Raw genomic sequence first — 17,725 nt, 5'->3', positions numbered from 1 at the left:
CACTTCATATTCCTGATATGTACCTGTTGTACCATGTACTTGTGTTAAAAAAAAGAATCCTGTTCATTTTGTATTGCATCTTGTGTGAAATACCTCGTGATCCTGCCAGCCCCCCTGCTTTTCTATTGCAAACTGTCCATGGTAGGCATGAGAGCGCAACCATCCCATTGTAACCAGGTTTCTGGCTGTGCTGGGAGATCCAATGATCTGACTGTTGCTGACACCCCTCCTCCTACCCCCACGGCACAGCCATTCACTGGCAAGATCTGTACTGCTGTTTCTCTACCCCCACCTCTCTAACCCTGAGAGGCGTATGTGATCACTTTAGAGAAAGAAAAAAAAAAAGAGAAAACACACACACACACACTTTGTTTCATTTCTCTTTTAAACTGAGGTTTTTTTTTTGTTTATCTTTTTTTTGGGGGGGGGGTTGTTTGTTTTTACAAGGTAAGGGTTCACATATACTTTAACATGAGGAGCATTGGCATAGACCTAGTTGATACCAGGACAGAGCTGAAGCCATGTCATCTTTTTTTTCCCCCTAAGCATTACTAAGGATCACACAGAACACACTGTGTATGCATCTTAGAAAAGACAGTCATATTATTAATATTATGACTTGGTATAACCAGACATGGTTCCCTAGCCATGAAATTAAATCACTTGTGCATAAAGATACAGCTATTTATTTTGAATTGCATACAGCTGTTTCATGTTTTTTTGGCTATTATCCGTCCAGTACATGGAAAAAAAAATAAATAAAAGAGCTTCTTTGGAGTACAGCATAGGAAGAAAGAGGAAATTAATAACTAGATATGTTATGCTAAGCAGGGACAGACTATTTGGAAACTCGGGCACTGCCCGAGGGCCCGGGGTCAGTAGGGGGCCCCATGAGATGCCCCTGGTACCTTTTTCATAGGCTTTTTTTAATTTGGGCAAGGACACAGGGGCCCCATGATCTCCTATTGCCCGGGGGCCCCATGAGTTGTCAGTCCGCCCCTGATGCTAAGATTAACTAAAAAGCATTCCAATATAGCATCGTGAACCTTTTAACATCTAACCTTTTTTTTTTAGTTTTTAACCCCTTCCCACCGACTGCAGCCTCAAGGAAGTGGGTCTTTATCCTTGGGGCCACATCTATGTATATCTTTGTGATGGGAGCGCACCACATAGCAAGCTTCTAGCACAAAGACAGAGTTCTCGCCAAGATCAGGACCCGAGACTCTTGCTTCCGGGTCACCTGATCACTGTGATAGGCTCTGATTGGCTATCACAGTGATCAGTCACTGTGAGTCTGCCCCTGTGTTTACTTCCTCTTCTGAATGAAGAGAAAGATACTTTGAATCTATCTTCTTGCAGGAGAGGAAGTTATGAACACAAAGTGTGTAAAAAATAAATAAATAAAAAAATAGCCAGAGCAAGGTTTTATCAAGGCCAGTGCCAGGGCTAGTGTTAAGGTCAAGATTGGGGTCAAAGATCGGAGTCAAAGGTCACAGATCATATATTCTGGGTAGAATCTTTTTAAAATTAGTATCAGTGTGTTTTAGGTAGGATAAAAAAAAAAAAAAAAGAAAGGAAGAGTGCACTATTGTTTCTGGGCCCTACTACGGGTAAACAACAGCTAACAGACGTATGTGGTATGGCTGCCATTGTCAGGAGCAGGAAAATTTGGGGTTGTTCTTTGGTGGTAAATTATGGCAATAGCAAGAAATATACAGTTACATTTAATGTTTTTTTCTATTTTGTGCCAGTTTTCTTTTGATGATAATAATAATAATTAAAAAAAACAAACAAACAAAACACAGGAAATATTTATTACTATTTACCACCAAAAGAAATCCTAATTTGTCCTGGAAAAAAAACAAGATAGAATCCACCTGAACAAACAAAGTAGTTGCACTATGTACAGTTTTACTAACACATGTAAAAGTTGCAAAATTGTGTTTAGGCATCAACAGGGGTTAATACAGTTCATATGTCTACTATCACAAATTCTAACAATAATGGATACAATCTCCATTTTAGGATAGTAGGTGTAGTTATGCACACAATTCCTTTAGGGCCCATTCGCATTGATCCGAAGCCCAAACCACTGCTGCCTGCACAGTGTTTTGGGCTGCAGAACAGTACAGCAGGGGGCAGTGTGCTTTGCATTTTAAAAGCATCTAACTGCTTATTTTTTTTTTCCATTTTCATTTATATCACTGCACAGACGCACAGTGCGCTGCATTTCTGTGCAGCGACATGCGGGTCTGAGCAGAGCAGTGCGATATTATGCACACATTTTGCATAATATTGCTCCAATCTGGAACTCAATGTAACACTGCGGAAAAACACAGTTAACTGCATCTAGTGTGAACAGGCCCTTATGCACCTGGGTCAACTGCAGGGGCGGACTGACAACTCATGGGGCCCCCGAGCAATAGGGGATCATGGGGCCCCTGTGTCCTTACCCAAACTCAAAAAAGCCTATGAAAAAGGTACCGGGCATCTCATGCGGCCCCGTACTGACCCTGTGCCCTCGGGCAGTGCCCGAGTTTCCAAATGGTCAGTCCGCCCCTGGTGAACTGTGACTTAGATCAGTTGGTAAAAATGCAGTGAATTCCTATCAAACATTTTCTCACATACTGAAGATATAACTTGTTAGATTGCAGAAGTCTCTTGTTCACACAACACAAAGTTTGGGGGCCTTTAACTATGGACAGTTGACTGAAATATTTAGTAACAAGGCAATTTCACAGTTGGACTTATTGCACAGGTGGCCACCTATCACGGTACCACGCCTGAATTCACTGAGCTCCTAAGAGTGACCCATTCTTTCACAAATGTTTGTAGAAGCAGTCTGCCTGCCTAGGCATTTGATTTTATACACCTGTGGCCATAGAGGTGATTGGAACTCCTGAATCCAATGATTTGGAGGGATAGCCCAATACATTTTCTCCATCAGCTATGTACACTGCTCAAAAAAAATGAAAGGAACACTTTTTAATCAGTATAGCATCAAGTCATTTAAACTCCTGGGATGTTCATCTGGTCAGTTAGGTAGCAGAGGGGGTTGTTTAATTTTATAAACACCAAAGCAGGTGAAATTGATTAACAGGTTCACTAGACGGGCAACAATGAGACAACCCCCAAAACAGGAATGGTTTTACAGGTGGAGGCCACTAACATTTTTTCCATACTCATCTTTTCTGACTGTTTTTCACTAGTTTTGCATTTAGCTAGGGTCAGTGTCAATACTGGAAGCATGAGGTGATACCTGGACCCTACAGAGGTTGCACAGGCAGTCCAACTCCTCTAGAATGGCACATCAATACGTGCCATTGCCAGAAGGTTTGTTGTGTCTTCCAGCACAGTCTCAAGAGCATGGAGGACATTCCAGTAGACAGGCAGTTACACTAGAAGAGCTAGACAGGGCTGTAGAAGGTCCTTAACACACCAGCAGGACCAGTATCTGCTGCTTTGTGCAAGAAGGAACAGAATGAGCACTGCCAGAGCCCTACAAAATGACCTCCAGCAGGCCACTGGTGTGAATGTCTGTCTCTGACCAAACAATCAGAAACACACTTCATCAGGGTGGCCTGAGGGCCAGATATCGTCTAGTGGACCCTGTGCTCACTGCCCAGCACCACAGAGCTTGATTGCCATTTACCACTGAACACCAGAATTGGCAGGTCAGTCACTGGCACCCTGTGCTTTTCACAGATGAGAGCAGGTTCACCCGGAGCACATGTGACAGACGTGAAAGGGTCTGGAGAAGCTGTGGAGAATGTTACATCGTTCAGCATGACCGTTTTGGTGGTGGGTCAGTGATGGTCTGGGGAGGCATATCCACAGAGTGACACACAGACCTCTTCAGGCTAGACAATAGCACCCTGACTGCCATTAGATATCGGGATGAAATCCTTGGACCCATTGTCAAACCCTACGCTGGTGCAGTGGGTCCAGGGTTCATGACAATGCTCGGCCTCATGTGGTGAGTATGCAGGCAGTTCCTGGAGGATGAAGGAATTGATACCATTGAATGGCCCCCATGCTCGCCTGACCTAAATCCAATAGAACACATCTGAGATACCATGTTTCAGTCCATCCAACGCCAGGTTGCACCTCAGACTGTCCATGAGCTCAGTGATGCCCTGGTCTAGAACTGGGAGGAAATGCCCCAGGCACCCTCCGTCGTCTCATTAGGAGCATGCCCTGACATTGTCAGGCATGCATACAAGCACGTACTGAGTACCAATTTGAGTTTTTTACTTTGATTTTTGGGGTGTCTTTGAATTCAGTCCTCTGTAGGTTGATAATTTTAATTTCCATCAAACGATGGGGCATTCTTACATTCCTAACACATTACCCAGTCCATATCAGTATAGATATCCAGCATGATATTTTTCCCCCATTGAGATCTGACGTGTTTTCAGAGTGTTCCTTTAATTTCTTTGAGCAATGTATATAGGTCATAAAGCTCATAATTCTCCCAGGGATCCTCTAAGCTCCAATGCCAAACAGGCTCTTTTTTTTTGTCCTCTCCAGGCAGGAAAAAACAAGAAACTACATAGTGTTACCATTTAAAAGAGTTTTATTTAAACCAACTCAAAAATAGATATACACTCACACTGTACAGTGCACTTATTCTCAGTGCACATACAAGATCCAGCATCTAAGTACAGCAAAGAGTAAAACACATTAGTATCCAGCATACATACAAGCCGTCACATTAATTCCTTGTCTGCATGTACAGGAGGACGTCACCCAAGCAACACCCCAATGCATTTAAGCACGCTAATGTTACTTCCTTAGTGGGATCCAATCTGCATTTGGATTATGCTTCAGAGGTGAGTAACTCCATTTCTGTTGATAAATGTGCTGCAACCTCATGCATTGCACAGGATTGTGGGGCTTCCCCATTCACCTGAATGTGCTTGCCGTCCGCTGATAACTATAAATCAGGTAGATTTTGCCTCAAGCACAAAGCAAAGCTTCATGACTGTAACATGTAAATGCCTCCATCTGCTGCCTATTACACCTTGAGGGGGACGACAAACACGTGGCTCAACCACACATTTTTATGGCCCCACCAACTGCATATCTAAAGGAGGCCTTAAGGTTTGTGTTGAATTTATTTCCCTATACAAATCTGTAAGAATGGAAAAACCTGCTTGAAGTAGGTCAAATAAAAGTCAGAAGGAGCTCAACTGCAAGGTAAATGCAGCAGTCAATAAATTTTGAATGATCTCACAAGTGTCTCAAAGCTGAGTCCATCTACACAAGCCTGAGCCAGGCCCTGAGGCCGATTTACTAAAGGAGTTGACTCAATGATAGAATATTCAAAGTAAACATAGCTACAAGTTTTTTAATGGAGATTCTTAACTACTTTAATAAAACAGCCTTTACTTTGAGATCTTAGGCAGCCCATACACGAGTCTTTTTTTTTTTTTTCGGTTCAACCAACAGATTGAACAAAAGAAAAAAACCCTCAATTCCTCCATCCACACAATCTAGGTGGATGCTGCACTGTACGGGCCGCCTGCCTGGATCCTGTCTACTAACGGTGTCATATGTTGCTCAGGGACCCACACAGCTTTCTGCGTTGCTGACAGAAGTGACAGAGACAGAGAGGAGGAGTGAGTCAGGAGGAGGTGCGGGCTGTGCATTCTAACTCCTGTCTGTATACAGGTGATGACACAGAATGCTCTTAGATTGATCTGTACAGGGCTTGATTAGCACCCCTGTTCTCCTCCCCACACTTCCGGCAGCAGAAATTTTGGGTGGGGTTGGTAATCAAACCCTGTACAGTCCGATCTGAGAGTGTTCTGTGTCATCTCCTGTATACAAACAGAAGGGAGAGTGAGCTTGGGAAAAGGGGGATGTGAGCAAAGCCCACATCTCCTTCTGGCGCTCTCCTCCTCCCTGCTACTGTCATTACTCCTGTAGCCAGTTCACACCTGTAAGTTTCTGGGGTGGGGATATTGTACTGGTGACAAAATGGAAGGGATAACAAATACGCATCTAGCAAATGCGTGCGCATTCAGGCCTGCTAAAACACGCAGTACCATGCATTTTGCTGTGGTGTGATTTTAAAAATCTTGCCTGAATGTTTTTTGCTTGTTTCACATGCATAGAGCAGCCAATTAAAAACAAGAAAGATAGAAAAAGGAAAAAAAAAAAAAAAAAGTGCACACTCGGATGCAACTCCTGGCGTGAATAAGTCCTCAGACTGGTGTGACACGAGATTGTGCACATTTCTAAAATGGTGCCTTGACTAAAAAAAGCTTGAGAAACGACGCATTACAACCTGCCTGTGCAATCTCCAATAGATCTAAAAACAGCAAGTAGTATTAGGGCCTACCTGATTGGATACAAATTAAATAAATGTAAGTCCTCCTAATACCAAGTTTTCATAAACCTAAAGAAGACCATACAGTCAGATTGTAATATGTAGAGTGAGCTTTATAGAGCCTGCAGCTTAAGATGTAAGAAAATAGTGAAGGGACCGCAACAGTTCAGTTCAAGGCAGGGGCGGACTGACAACTCATGGGGCCCCCGGGCAATAGGGGATCATGGGGCCCCTGTGTCCTTGCCCAAACTCAAAAAAGCCTATGAAAAAGGTACCAGGGGCATCTCATGTGGCCCCCTACTGACCCTGGGCTCTCGGGCAGTGCCCGAGCTTCCAAATGGTCAGTCCGCCCCTGTGTGGACTAGATTGTAAGCTCTAACGAGCAGGGACCTCTGTTTCCTCTTGTACCAAACTGTATTGTAACTGTAATGTCTTGGTCAGTGCCCAAGTTTCCAAATGGTCAGTCCGCCCCTGGTTCAAGAAAATGTTCCATGACGTCTATATAGACTGCCCCTGACCTGGTCTATCAGTCAGGATGGACTTTCTGTCAGTTAAAGCGATTCTAAAGGTTTTTTGTTTTTGGTTTTTTTTAAAATAACAAACATGCTATACTTGTGTGCTGTGTGCAGTGGTTTTGCACAGAGCAGCCTGGATCCTCCTCTTCTTGGGTCCCATGTAGACTCTCCTGGCTCCTCTTGTCTGTTGGGTGCCCCCACAGCAAGCAGCTTGCTATGGGGGCACCTGCTGCTCCGTGTGTGTCCATTCACACATGGTGCTGCAGCTTGGCCCCACCCCTCTCTCTCCTCATTGGCTGACTAGCTGTGATCAATAGCAGTGGGAGACAATGGCTCCCGCTTGCTGTCTCAGCCAATGAGGAGGTGGAGATCCGGGACAACCGAGGCTGTCATTCACATCGCTGGATCGCAATGAGGTTCAGGTAGGTATTGAGGGAGCTGGTAGCACTGCTGCACACAGAAGGTTTTTTACCTTCATGCATAGAATGCATGAAGGTAAAAAACCTTCAGCCTTTACAACTACTTTTAAGTACACTTTTTCTGTGAGAACGCTTTCGGGAAACACTACAGTATTGTGCATTCAAGTTTGTTCTCATGTAAGCTAGTTAGTGCAGTGCATGATGTGCCATATGAGAGCTAGGCAATCTTTAATGTTTCAGACCAGCCACAACTTGTCTTTGTTACAGAGGTTTATATAAGGCCAACAGTTTGTGCAGCTCTTTGCATTATAAAAGGAGACAACACAGTTGCAATACAAAAGTTTTAGGAGGGCCCTGCTCCTGGGAGCTTTCAATCTAGATAAAGTAGAGATGAATTAAAGCGTTACTCAAGGGCCCATTATCACCATGTGAGTTGGAATGTATTGCTCAGCACAGGCCCAATGTAATACGAAGCCGAAAACCATTGTTTGCAATGGGCCCAGTTCACACCAATGTGTTGTGTTGATGTGCACTGGATGACTGAAACATTCTGCATTTAAATGCACCATGCTGATGTCTCACCAGTCTTCCATTGAAGCTAATGGCATGAAGATTGCGCTCCATTCGCTTATTTCTCAGCCACAGCGGCTGGAGAAAGCGACAGCCAGACCACAAAGTTACACAAAGAAAAGTTTTCGGGGTGTGTAGAAGTGATCGCTTCCAAGCCAGCTTCTCAGATTTACTCACATTACCGGCTGCTGTTGGTGGCAGCAAAAGGGTTAAGGCATCACTTAGGGTAAATTTTAACAAAAATAAAAAGATTTGATAAAAAGTAAAAATGCAATTATTGTTTAGCATTAAAATACCAGCATTTTATACTATACTTTCAGAAAACAAAGTGTTTTTTTTTTTCTCCAGTAAACTGTAGGCCTTAAATAGTGCATTTTAACATGCAAAAAAAAACAAAAAGCCTCTAAACGGGAGCCCATCATGTGAAACAGAAGCCATGCCACTTAAAGGGCTGCTGGGAAGAGGTATGAATGTGTAATTGTCTGTCTGTATACATGGAGTTTAATGGTGGCCATACACAGTTCAGTTTCCTATCCAACTGATGTGCAATTCATTCAAAATGATGAAATCTGTAAACAATTGAATACCCTTCCAATCTATTTAAAACTTTGAATTTATTAGATCAAGCTGTATTGATCAGCCAGAGTGGAATAGTATTGAACGTTTTGCATCAGTTGTCAACAAGGAGATACATGTTCATGAATATGATCGTGTTTCATTTGATAGGATTATGATTAGAGATGAGCGAATCGAAGTAGGCGAAGTGGAATTCGTTTAGAATATTAGGAAAATTTCCGAAAATAAGCAGACTTCGGATGCGCGAATCGAAATTTTTCCTAAAATGGCGGCGACATGTACGGCGACGGAGCGGGGATGTCTGGGAAGGCGCGCAGACAAGGCGCGCTGACCCATAATGCATTCATTCATGACATGTGATTGCATTAGCCAATCAGCAGCCAGCCAGCACAGTGTAATGGTCGAGCTATAAATAGCGGCCATTTTAGAATTCTCCATTTGCCTCCAGTCATTCAACAGAGGCAGACCTGGCTGTATTCAGGGAGAGAGTTAGGGACACAGAAACGTTACTTAGGGACAGAGAATCGTTTACTTAGGGCCACAGAATCGTTTACTTAGGGCCACAGAAACGTTTACTTAGGGCCACAGAATCGTTAGTTAGGGACACAGAATTGTTACTCAGGGACAGACAGAATTGTTACTGAGGGATACAGAATTGTTACTGAGGGCCACAGAATTGTTACTTAGGGACAGACACAGAATTGTTACTAAGGGACACAGATTTGTTACTGAGGGCCACAGAATCGTTACTTAGGGCCACAGAAACGTTACTCAGGGACAGACACAGAATTGTTACTCAGGGACAGACACAGAATTGTTACTCAGGGACAGACACAGAATTGTTACTCAGGGACAGACACAGAATTGTTACTCAGGGACAGACACAGAATTGTTACTCAGGGACAGACACAGAATTGTTACTCAGGGACAGACACAGAATTGTTACTCAGGGACAGACACAGAATTGTTACTGAGGGACAGACACAGAATTGTTACTGAGGGACACACACAGAATTGTTACTGAGGGACACAGAATTGTTACTGAGGGACACAGAATTGTTACTGAGGGACACAGAATTGTTACTGAGGGACACAGAATTGTTACTGAGGGACACAGAATTGTTACTGAGGGACACAGAATTGTTACTGAGGGACACAGAATTGTTACTGAGGGACACAGAACTGTTACTTAGGGCCACATAAACGTTACTCAGGGACACAGAATTGTTACTCAGGGACAGACACAGAATTGTTAATCAGGGACAGACACAGAATTGTTAATCAGGGACAGACACAGAATTGTTACTCAGGGACAGACACAGAATTGTTACTGAGGGACACAGAATTGTTACTGAGGGACACAGAATTGTTACTGAGGGACACAGAACTGTTACTGAGGGACACAGAACTGTTACTGAGGGACACAGAACGGTTACTGAGGGACACAGAACTGTTACTGAGGGACACAGAACTGTTACTGAGGGACACAGAACTGTTACTGAGGGACACAGAACTGTTACTGAGGGACACAGAACTGTTACTTAGGGCCACAGAATTGTTACTCAGGGACAGACACAGAATTGTTACTCAGGGACACAGAATCGTTGAATTAAAGAGTATGTCAGACAACATGCAGAGGAGTGGCAGAGGAGGCAATGTTTTAGGAGCGAGCAGACGTGGCAGCAGAGGAAGGGGTCGAGGCAGCACTATTCGCAGCCAGAGGCCAGTGCTCCCGGTGTCATCCAGTACAGTGAGGAAGAGCTAACAGAGGGCGGTCAGGAACGGGGGGAGACATCCGCCTCTTCAGCAGCCAGGCGAAGAAGTACTGGCGAGGAGAGTGGCTCGGTAGCCGGTCTAGAGACAGGTCTGTCTCCTGACCCACACGCAGCCGAGGGGGCTAGTAGTGAGGCGGAGACCCTAATTGATGATGATGAGGCTGATCGCACTTGGCAGCCTCGTCGTCATCAGGCTATTGCTTCCGCATCATCAGGAGAAGAGGGTGGCAGCTTGGCAGCGAGCAAAACAGTCGGTGGGTTGTCTCCATCGCCACACTCTGCCATGTGCCACTTTCAGGTCTCCTCACACACTGCTGGTGTGTTCCATTTTTTGTCATAGGGTGCTGGCAGATTACGGGCCTCCCATAGCTGCTGCCAGGCCCCTAATCTGCCATGGGCCCCTGTACCGCCTCCTCATGCTGCTGCCAGGTCCACAGTGTCTCATGCCATGTGCCACTTTCAGGTCTCCTCACACACTGCTGGTGTGTTCCATTTTTTGTCATAGGGTGCTGGCAGATTACAGGCCTCCCATAGCTGCTGCCAGGCCCCTAATCTGCCATGGGCCCCTGTACCGCCTCCTCATGCTGCTGCCAGGTCCACAGTGTCTCATGCCATGTGCCACTTTCAGGTCTCCTCACACACTGCTGGTGTGTTCCATTTTTTGTCATAGGGTGCTGGCAGATTACGGGCCTCCCATAGCTGCTGCCAGACCCCTAATCTGCCATGGGCCCCTATACCGCCTCCTCATACTGCTGCCAAGTCCAGAGTCTCTCATGGGTCCCTGTACGGCCTCCCATTGCTGCTGTCTCCATCGCCACATTCTGCCATGTGCCACTTTCAGGTCTCCTCACACTGCTGGTGTGTTGAATTTTTTGACATTGGGTGCTGGCAGATTACGGGCCTCCCATAGCTGCTGCCAGGCCCCTAATCTGCCATGGGCCCCTGTACCGCCTCCTCATGCTGCTGCCAGGTCCACAGTGTCTCATGCCATGTGCCACTTTCAGGTCTCCTCACACACTGCTGGTGTGTTCCATTTTTTGTCATAGGGTGCTGGCAGATTACGGGCCTCCCATAGCTGCTGCCAGGCCCCTAATCTGCCATGGGCCCCTATAGCGCCTCCTCATGCTGCTGCCAGGTCCAGAGTGTCTCATGGGTCCCTGTACGGCCTCCCATTGCTGCTGTCTCCATCGCCACACTCTGCCATGTGCCACTTTCAGGTCTCCTCACACACTGCTGGTGTGTTCCATTTTTTGTCATAGGGTGCTGGCAGATTACGGGCCTCCCATAGCTGCTGCCAGGCGCCTAATCTGCCATGGGCCCCTGTACCGCCTCCTCATGCTGCTGCCAGGTCCACAGTGTCTCATGCCATGTGCCACTTTCAGGTCTCCTCACACACTGCTGGTGTGTTGAATTTTTTGACATAGGGTGCTGGCAGATTACGGGCCTCCCATTGCTGCTGCTAGGCCCGTAATCTGCCATGGGCCCCCGTACCGACTCCTCATGCTGTGACGTTGCAACAAGGTGGAATTCAACCCTACATATGTTAGACCGCCTTTACGAACAGCAAAAGGCCATCACAGATTTCCTGATGTTAAAAGCGGATAAAGGTACTCCCTGTGTAACTTAGATGTCAGCCATTGGCAGCTCATGCGTGACACCTGCGCTTGCTCAGGCCCTTTGAGGAGGCCACGCTATTCGTGAGTCGGCAGGACTATGGGATGAACGACGTCATTCCTCTGTTGCACGTCCTGGAACAAATGCTGTTAACAATGGCTGGTCAGGGTGCGGTAGACGTGGCGCACAGATCTCAACGCCACATGACCCCTGTGGGGGCAGGACAGGAAGAAGAGGAGGAGGTAGAGGAGGACATTGGTGCTCAGGAATTATTGAGTGAAATGGGTGGTTTTTCCACTCAGCGGACAGGAGTGGAGGAGCAGGAGCATCTGGTAGAGGAGGAGGAAGAGGAGACAGAGGACCCAGACGCACCGTGGCAGTATGCTGTGGAGATGGAGGCAGGGAGTCCCTCGCATTCCTTGGCACAAATGGCCCATAGCATGCTCGCTTGCTTGCGTACCGACAGCCGAATAATAACCATCAGACAGAGGGATGACTTTTGGCTGTCCACCTTGTTGGACCCTCGCTACCGTTCAAAAATGGTGGCCTTTTTCACACCTGCTGAGAGGGAGGCCAAAATAACGTACTATAAAAACCACCTATGTAGTCAGCTGGTCTCTGCCTTTCTGCGCCAACGTCCATCCTCAGACACTGTGGGCCCTGTGCGCTCGCGTTCCGCTGCCATGGCAGCAGGGGAGGGGTGGGGTGGTAGGAGCAGTGGCAGCTCCACCAGCAGCAGCTGCCTCAGTCTGCAGTCGATGATGAGTAGCTTTCTTCACCAGCGCAGTGAGGAAACTACTAACCAGCCGCAGCAGCAGCATCAGGTGGACCTGGAGCAGGACCTCAAACAACAGGCTTAGGCCTACTTGGACAGCACCCTGCCAACCGAGGTAGACAATCCCCTTGACTACTGGGCAACGAAACTTGACCTTTGGCCCCAACTAGCTGAATTTGCCCTTGAAAGGCTGTCATGCCCGGCCAGTAGCGTGGCATCGGAGCGCGTGTTTAGTGCGGCAGGAGGTATTGCAACTCCGCGGAGGACACGACTGTCCACCCAAAGTGTGGAGAGACTCACGTTTGTGAAAATGAATCAGGCGTGGATTAGTCTGGATTTCAAACCACCAGTTCCTGACACAACTGACTAAATCCGCCATGAATCATGCCCCAAACATGTGCCACTTTCAGGTCTCCTCACACTGCTGGTGTGTTCCATTTTTTGTCATAGGGTGCTGGCAGATTACGGGCCTCCCATAGCTTCTGCCAGGCCCCTAATCTGCCATGGGCCCCTATACCGCCTCCTCATGCTGCTGCCAAGTCCAGAGTCTGTCATGGGTCCCTGTACGGCCTCCCATTGCTGCTGTCTCCATCGCCACACTCTGCCATGTGCCACTTTCAGGTCTCCTCACACTGCTGGTGGGTTCCATTTTTTGTCATAGGGTGCTGGCAGATTACGGGCCTCCCATAGCTGCTGCCAGGCCCCTAATCTGCCATGGGCCCCTATACCGCCTCCTCATGCTGCTGCCAGGTCCAGAGTCTCTCATGGGTCCCTGTACGGCCTCCCATTGCTGCTGTCTCCATCGCCACACTCTGCCATGTGCCACTTTCAGGTCTCCTCACACTGCTGGTGGGTTCCATTTTTTGTCATAGGGTGCTGGCAGATTACGGGCCTCCCATAGCTGCTGCCAGGCCCCTAATCTGCCATGGGCCCCCGTACCGACTCCTCATGCTGCTGCCAGGCCCGTAATCTGTCATGGGCCCCTGTTGTCGCTTGTTGGCATATTCCGCTCGTTCAGATGCTCCTTCTCCTGCTACTCCTCTTCACGGATTCCGTCAGCAGTCTTTCTTGGAATCCGTTTCCAAGAGACAACAGTTTGCGAGCACGCACCCGACGGTGCAGAAGCTGAACGTCCTCCTGTCCAAGTTGCTGCTGCCAGGCTCGTAATCTGTCATGCGCCCCTGTACCGCCTCCTCATGCTGCTGCCAGGTCCAGAGTGTGTCATGGGTCCCTGTACGGCCTCCCATTGCTGCTGCCAGGCCCGTAATCTGCCATGGACCCCCGTACCAACTCCTCATGCTGCTGCCAGGCCCGTAATCTGTCATGCGCCCCTGTACCGCCTCCTCATGCTGCTGCCAGGTCCAGAGTGTGTCATGGGTCCCTGTACGGCCTCCCATTGCTGCTGCCAGGCCCGTAATCTGCCATGGGCCCCCGTACCAACTCCTCATGCTGCTGCCAGGCCCGTAATCTGTCATGCGCCCCTGTACCGCCTCCTCATGCTGCTGCCAGGTCCAGAGTGTGTCATGGGTCCCTGTACGGCCTCCCATTGCTGCTGCCAGGCCCATAATCTGCCATGGGCCCCCGTACCAACTCCTCATGCTGCTGCCAGGCCCGTAATCTGTCATGCGCCCCTGTACCGCCTCCTCATGCTGCTGCCAGGTCCAGAGTGTGTCATGGGTCCCTGTACGGCCTCCCATTGCTGCTGCCAGGCCCGTAATCTGCCATGGGCCCCCGTACCAACTCCTCATGCTGCTGCCAGGCCCGTAATCTGTCATGCGCCCCTGTACCGCCTCCTCATGCTGCTGCCAGGTCCAGAGTGTGTCATGGGTCCCTGTACGGCCTCCCATTGCTGCTGCCAGGCCCGTAATCTGCCATGGGCCCCCGTACCAACTCCTCATGCTGCTGCCAGGCCCGTAATCTGTCATGGGCCCCTGTACTGCCTCCTCATGCTGCTGCCAGGTCCAGAGTGTATCATGGGTCCCTGTACGGCCTCCCATTGCTGCTGTCTCCATCGCCACACTCTGCCATGTGCCACTTTCAGGTCTCCTCACACTGCTGGTGGTTTCCATTTTTGTCATAGGGTGCTGTATGGCCTCCCATTGCTGCTGCCTCCACCGCCACACTGTGGCTCCACACTCTGGTTTTGGCCCCGTGACTGCCCAAATGAGTGAAGTGTGTGGTGATTCTAAGATCGACGGCACTCATCTGCATGTCATACTGACTGTCAGTATTATTTCTCTTCCCCAGCAGACTCCAAGGGCATTTAAATTAAAGGTACAGTGTTCTGCACTAATATAAAGTCTCTCTGAAGCCTAGAAACACCCTTTTATAAGTTAAATTCGCAGCGAATATATTCGACTCGAATCAAAATTTTTCCACGAATTCGCCGAATCAGTCGAATCGAATTTTTGAATACTTCGCTCATCTCTAATTATGATATTACATGATGAAAACAGGCAACTGATCATTTATGAATGTTAAGCTGGGTACACACTGGCCATAAATTGGTTAGTTCAGGGGGAACTGACTGACATTCGGTCAGTGAGTACAGCAGTCTTTCCAACAGAAGCCAGGCTAGTGACTGGCTTTTGTTGAAGGGACATGCTGGAAAACCATAATCCGAACAGCACTTGCAACCACTGGCTTCAAGCACTGATCTGTTGGGGGGGGGGGGGCAGGAGAGCCCCCCTGTTGTCAGAATTTTATAGAACAGCAAGGAAAAAATGCTGCACCATCGCTTGTGTTGGTATGGCGATCTATCGGGTTTTTTTTGTTCAGCCCCCTGGTTAAATGATAATGGAAACAATCAGGCTCTGTTCACATCTAGGCATTTTGGATTATGAGCAGAACTGCCACGATTCTGCCCAAGATCCCATAATAGTGTGCAAATGGTACCTAAGTGCAGGTGTGATTCTGCTGCGACTGTCACACGATAAATTGTGCTGCAATTGTGGCAAACCGCATTGCTTGTCACTCAAGAAGGAGCAGGAGCCTCTTCTGGTGCGACAACTGCGGTAGAATCACACCTGCGCAGAGATGCCATTGACGATGAATGGCACCTGAACAAGTGTGGTGTGATTTGTCAGTGTTTTGGGATGTCGGGCAGAACCAAGGCGATTCTGCCCACGATACAAAACCTCCAGATGTGAACAGAGCCTTAGCGTATGCTGCCTAAGGTCCGATTGTATGTTCATTCGTAACGCCTCCCTGTCTGTTGTATATTGATCAGATAGGCTGTCTATTGTAGACCCATTATTCACATGTATGGCTACTACTAGTATACATTTCTACAGGACAATCCAAATAAGAGACACAGTACAGGCTCGTTCACCATATGTACGGTTACCTGCATCCTTCCTCACTAGATGAACGAACAGAATTGAAATAACACATAGAAAATAACGGTTGTCTATGTGTATTATTCACACTAGAAAGCTGCGTTTATATGTGTTCCATAGATGTGCGTTAAAATGCAACATGTTGCATTTTATCACACAGGAACACACAGGAGTGAAAAGCCACACTGCAACATACCTCTCACCCACAACAATTAGGTCAGAGAAAACATGCCTTACAAAAGAACCAGGCAGAGAAATACATAGAAACCTGCAAAAATGTGCGTAAATGTGCAGAAATGCATGTGACTGCAGGAGACAGGGAAAGATACTGCAGATACTTAGGAGGAGATTTACCAAGACTGGAGCACTCCGAATCTGGTGCAGCTGTGCATGGTAGCCAATCAGCTTCTAACTTCAGCTTGTTCACTTGCGCTTTGGCAATAAAATCTGGAAGATGATTGGTTACTATGCAGAGCTGCAAAAGATTCTGTGTGCACCAGTTTTAGCAAATCTCTCCTATGTAATTCTATACAGTGTATGTATGTATGTATGTATATGTATGTATGTATATGTGTGTGTATGTATGTATATATATATATATGTATGTGTGTGTATGTATGTATGTATGTATGTATGTATGTATGTATATATATATATATGTATGTATGTGTGTGTATGTATATATGTATGTATGTGTGTGTATGTATGTATATGTGTGTGTGTATGTATGTATCACAAAAGCTCTTTGGGTAGATCAGTATTTTCATAACACTTGTAAACAGAATCATCCAACTAGTTGGGTCAGTTTTTCAGCTTCTCTGATTACCTTTAGAACATATAAAATGTCTTTACCTCCAATCCTGCTGAACTCCCCTTTTCTCATGTCTTTGATGGAGCCTCCATAGCCATAGTCATGTGCATAGAGTGCCTGAAAGGTGGAGAAGGAGAGGAGCTCTTCCAGTGTCATGCTGTCCCTGTTGTTTGTCAGTTTGCTCTCCATGTGAAAGTAGAACGAAGTCTGTAAATAGGAAACTGGTGGGTCAATGTGTGTGCCGGGACTGTGTGTGGCTGGGAAGCAGGAAGGACAGAACACTCAGTGGGCGGGGCTTCACTGACAGGAGCATGGTACAACTTACATAACTACACACACATGGATCAATAAGGAGAGGGAGTGGGCTGGATCGGGGCGAGGTTACTGGAGGGCTTGGGGCGGGGATTAGAGACGCTGTCTAATGAATTAGAAGTTGCTTAGTGTGACTTTGTAACTAGTTCCATGCAGTGTTGTGTCATGTGAGTGTGAATGTGAGTGTGAGTGTGAATGTGAGTGTGAATGTGGCTCAGTCCTAACCTAGTGTGCGGGCATTGTACAGTCTACTGAAGAGACTTGTACAAATCAGTGTCCATGGAGAGGAGATGGTGCTCAGGGCACTTTATAACTAGACATAGCTCAAAAGGAAACACTTGGAATGTGTTTGTCATACTTGTTACATATAGTATATTAGTATACAAACAGAATATTATATACAGTATTAATAGAATGCCTCTCAGATCACTATTTGCTGCATTTAGATCAGGGGTTTCTTCCAGCAGAGGTCCGAATCACATGATCCTTCACATCACACCCGCTTATATCACAATAGAGGTCTTACATCAGTGTCCTCCGCCCCCCCTGAGTATCCCATTCCCCCCTGTACATCACAGTCCTTCATGCCACATCAGTTTCCCCTTCACAGGAATGTCCTAAGCCCCCCCTCTTCACAGTAGTATTCTGAACCATACTTCACATCACACCCTCCCTTCATTTATAGC

General features: G+C 47.1%; 1 protein-coding gene across 1 annotated transcript in view; it reads right to left on the bottom strand.

Moving 5' to 3' along the window:
• The window catches only part of MOCOS (molybdenum cofactor sulfurase), a 553,751-nt gene extending 536,764 nt beyond the window's left edge, over nucleotides 1–16,987 (bottom strand). Inside the window, exon 1 of the mRNA XM_089689064.1 lies at nucleotides 16,769–16,987. Coding sequence (XP_089545190.1) covers nucleotides 16,769–16,916 — 148 coding nt within the window. The 5' untranslated portion in view covers nucleotides 16,917–16,987. The remainder of the gene's footprint in view (nucleotides 1–16,768) is intronic.
• Nucleotides 16,988–17,725: the final 738 nt, after the last annotated feature.

The sequence above is a fragment of the Staurois parvus genome, unplaced genomic scaffold (assembly GCF_062004578.1).
Source record: "Staurois parvus isolate SC_StPar_1 unplaced genomic scaffold, SC_StPar_1.0 ptg000468l, whole genome shotgun sequence".
In the NCBI taxonomy this organism is placed as follows: domain Eukaryota; kingdom Metazoa; phylum Chordata; class Amphibia; order Anura; family Ranidae; genus Staurois; species Staurois parvus.
The sequence above is the reverse complement of the archived record's forward strand: the minus strand, read 5'-3'. Positions and strand labels throughout refer to the sequence as shown.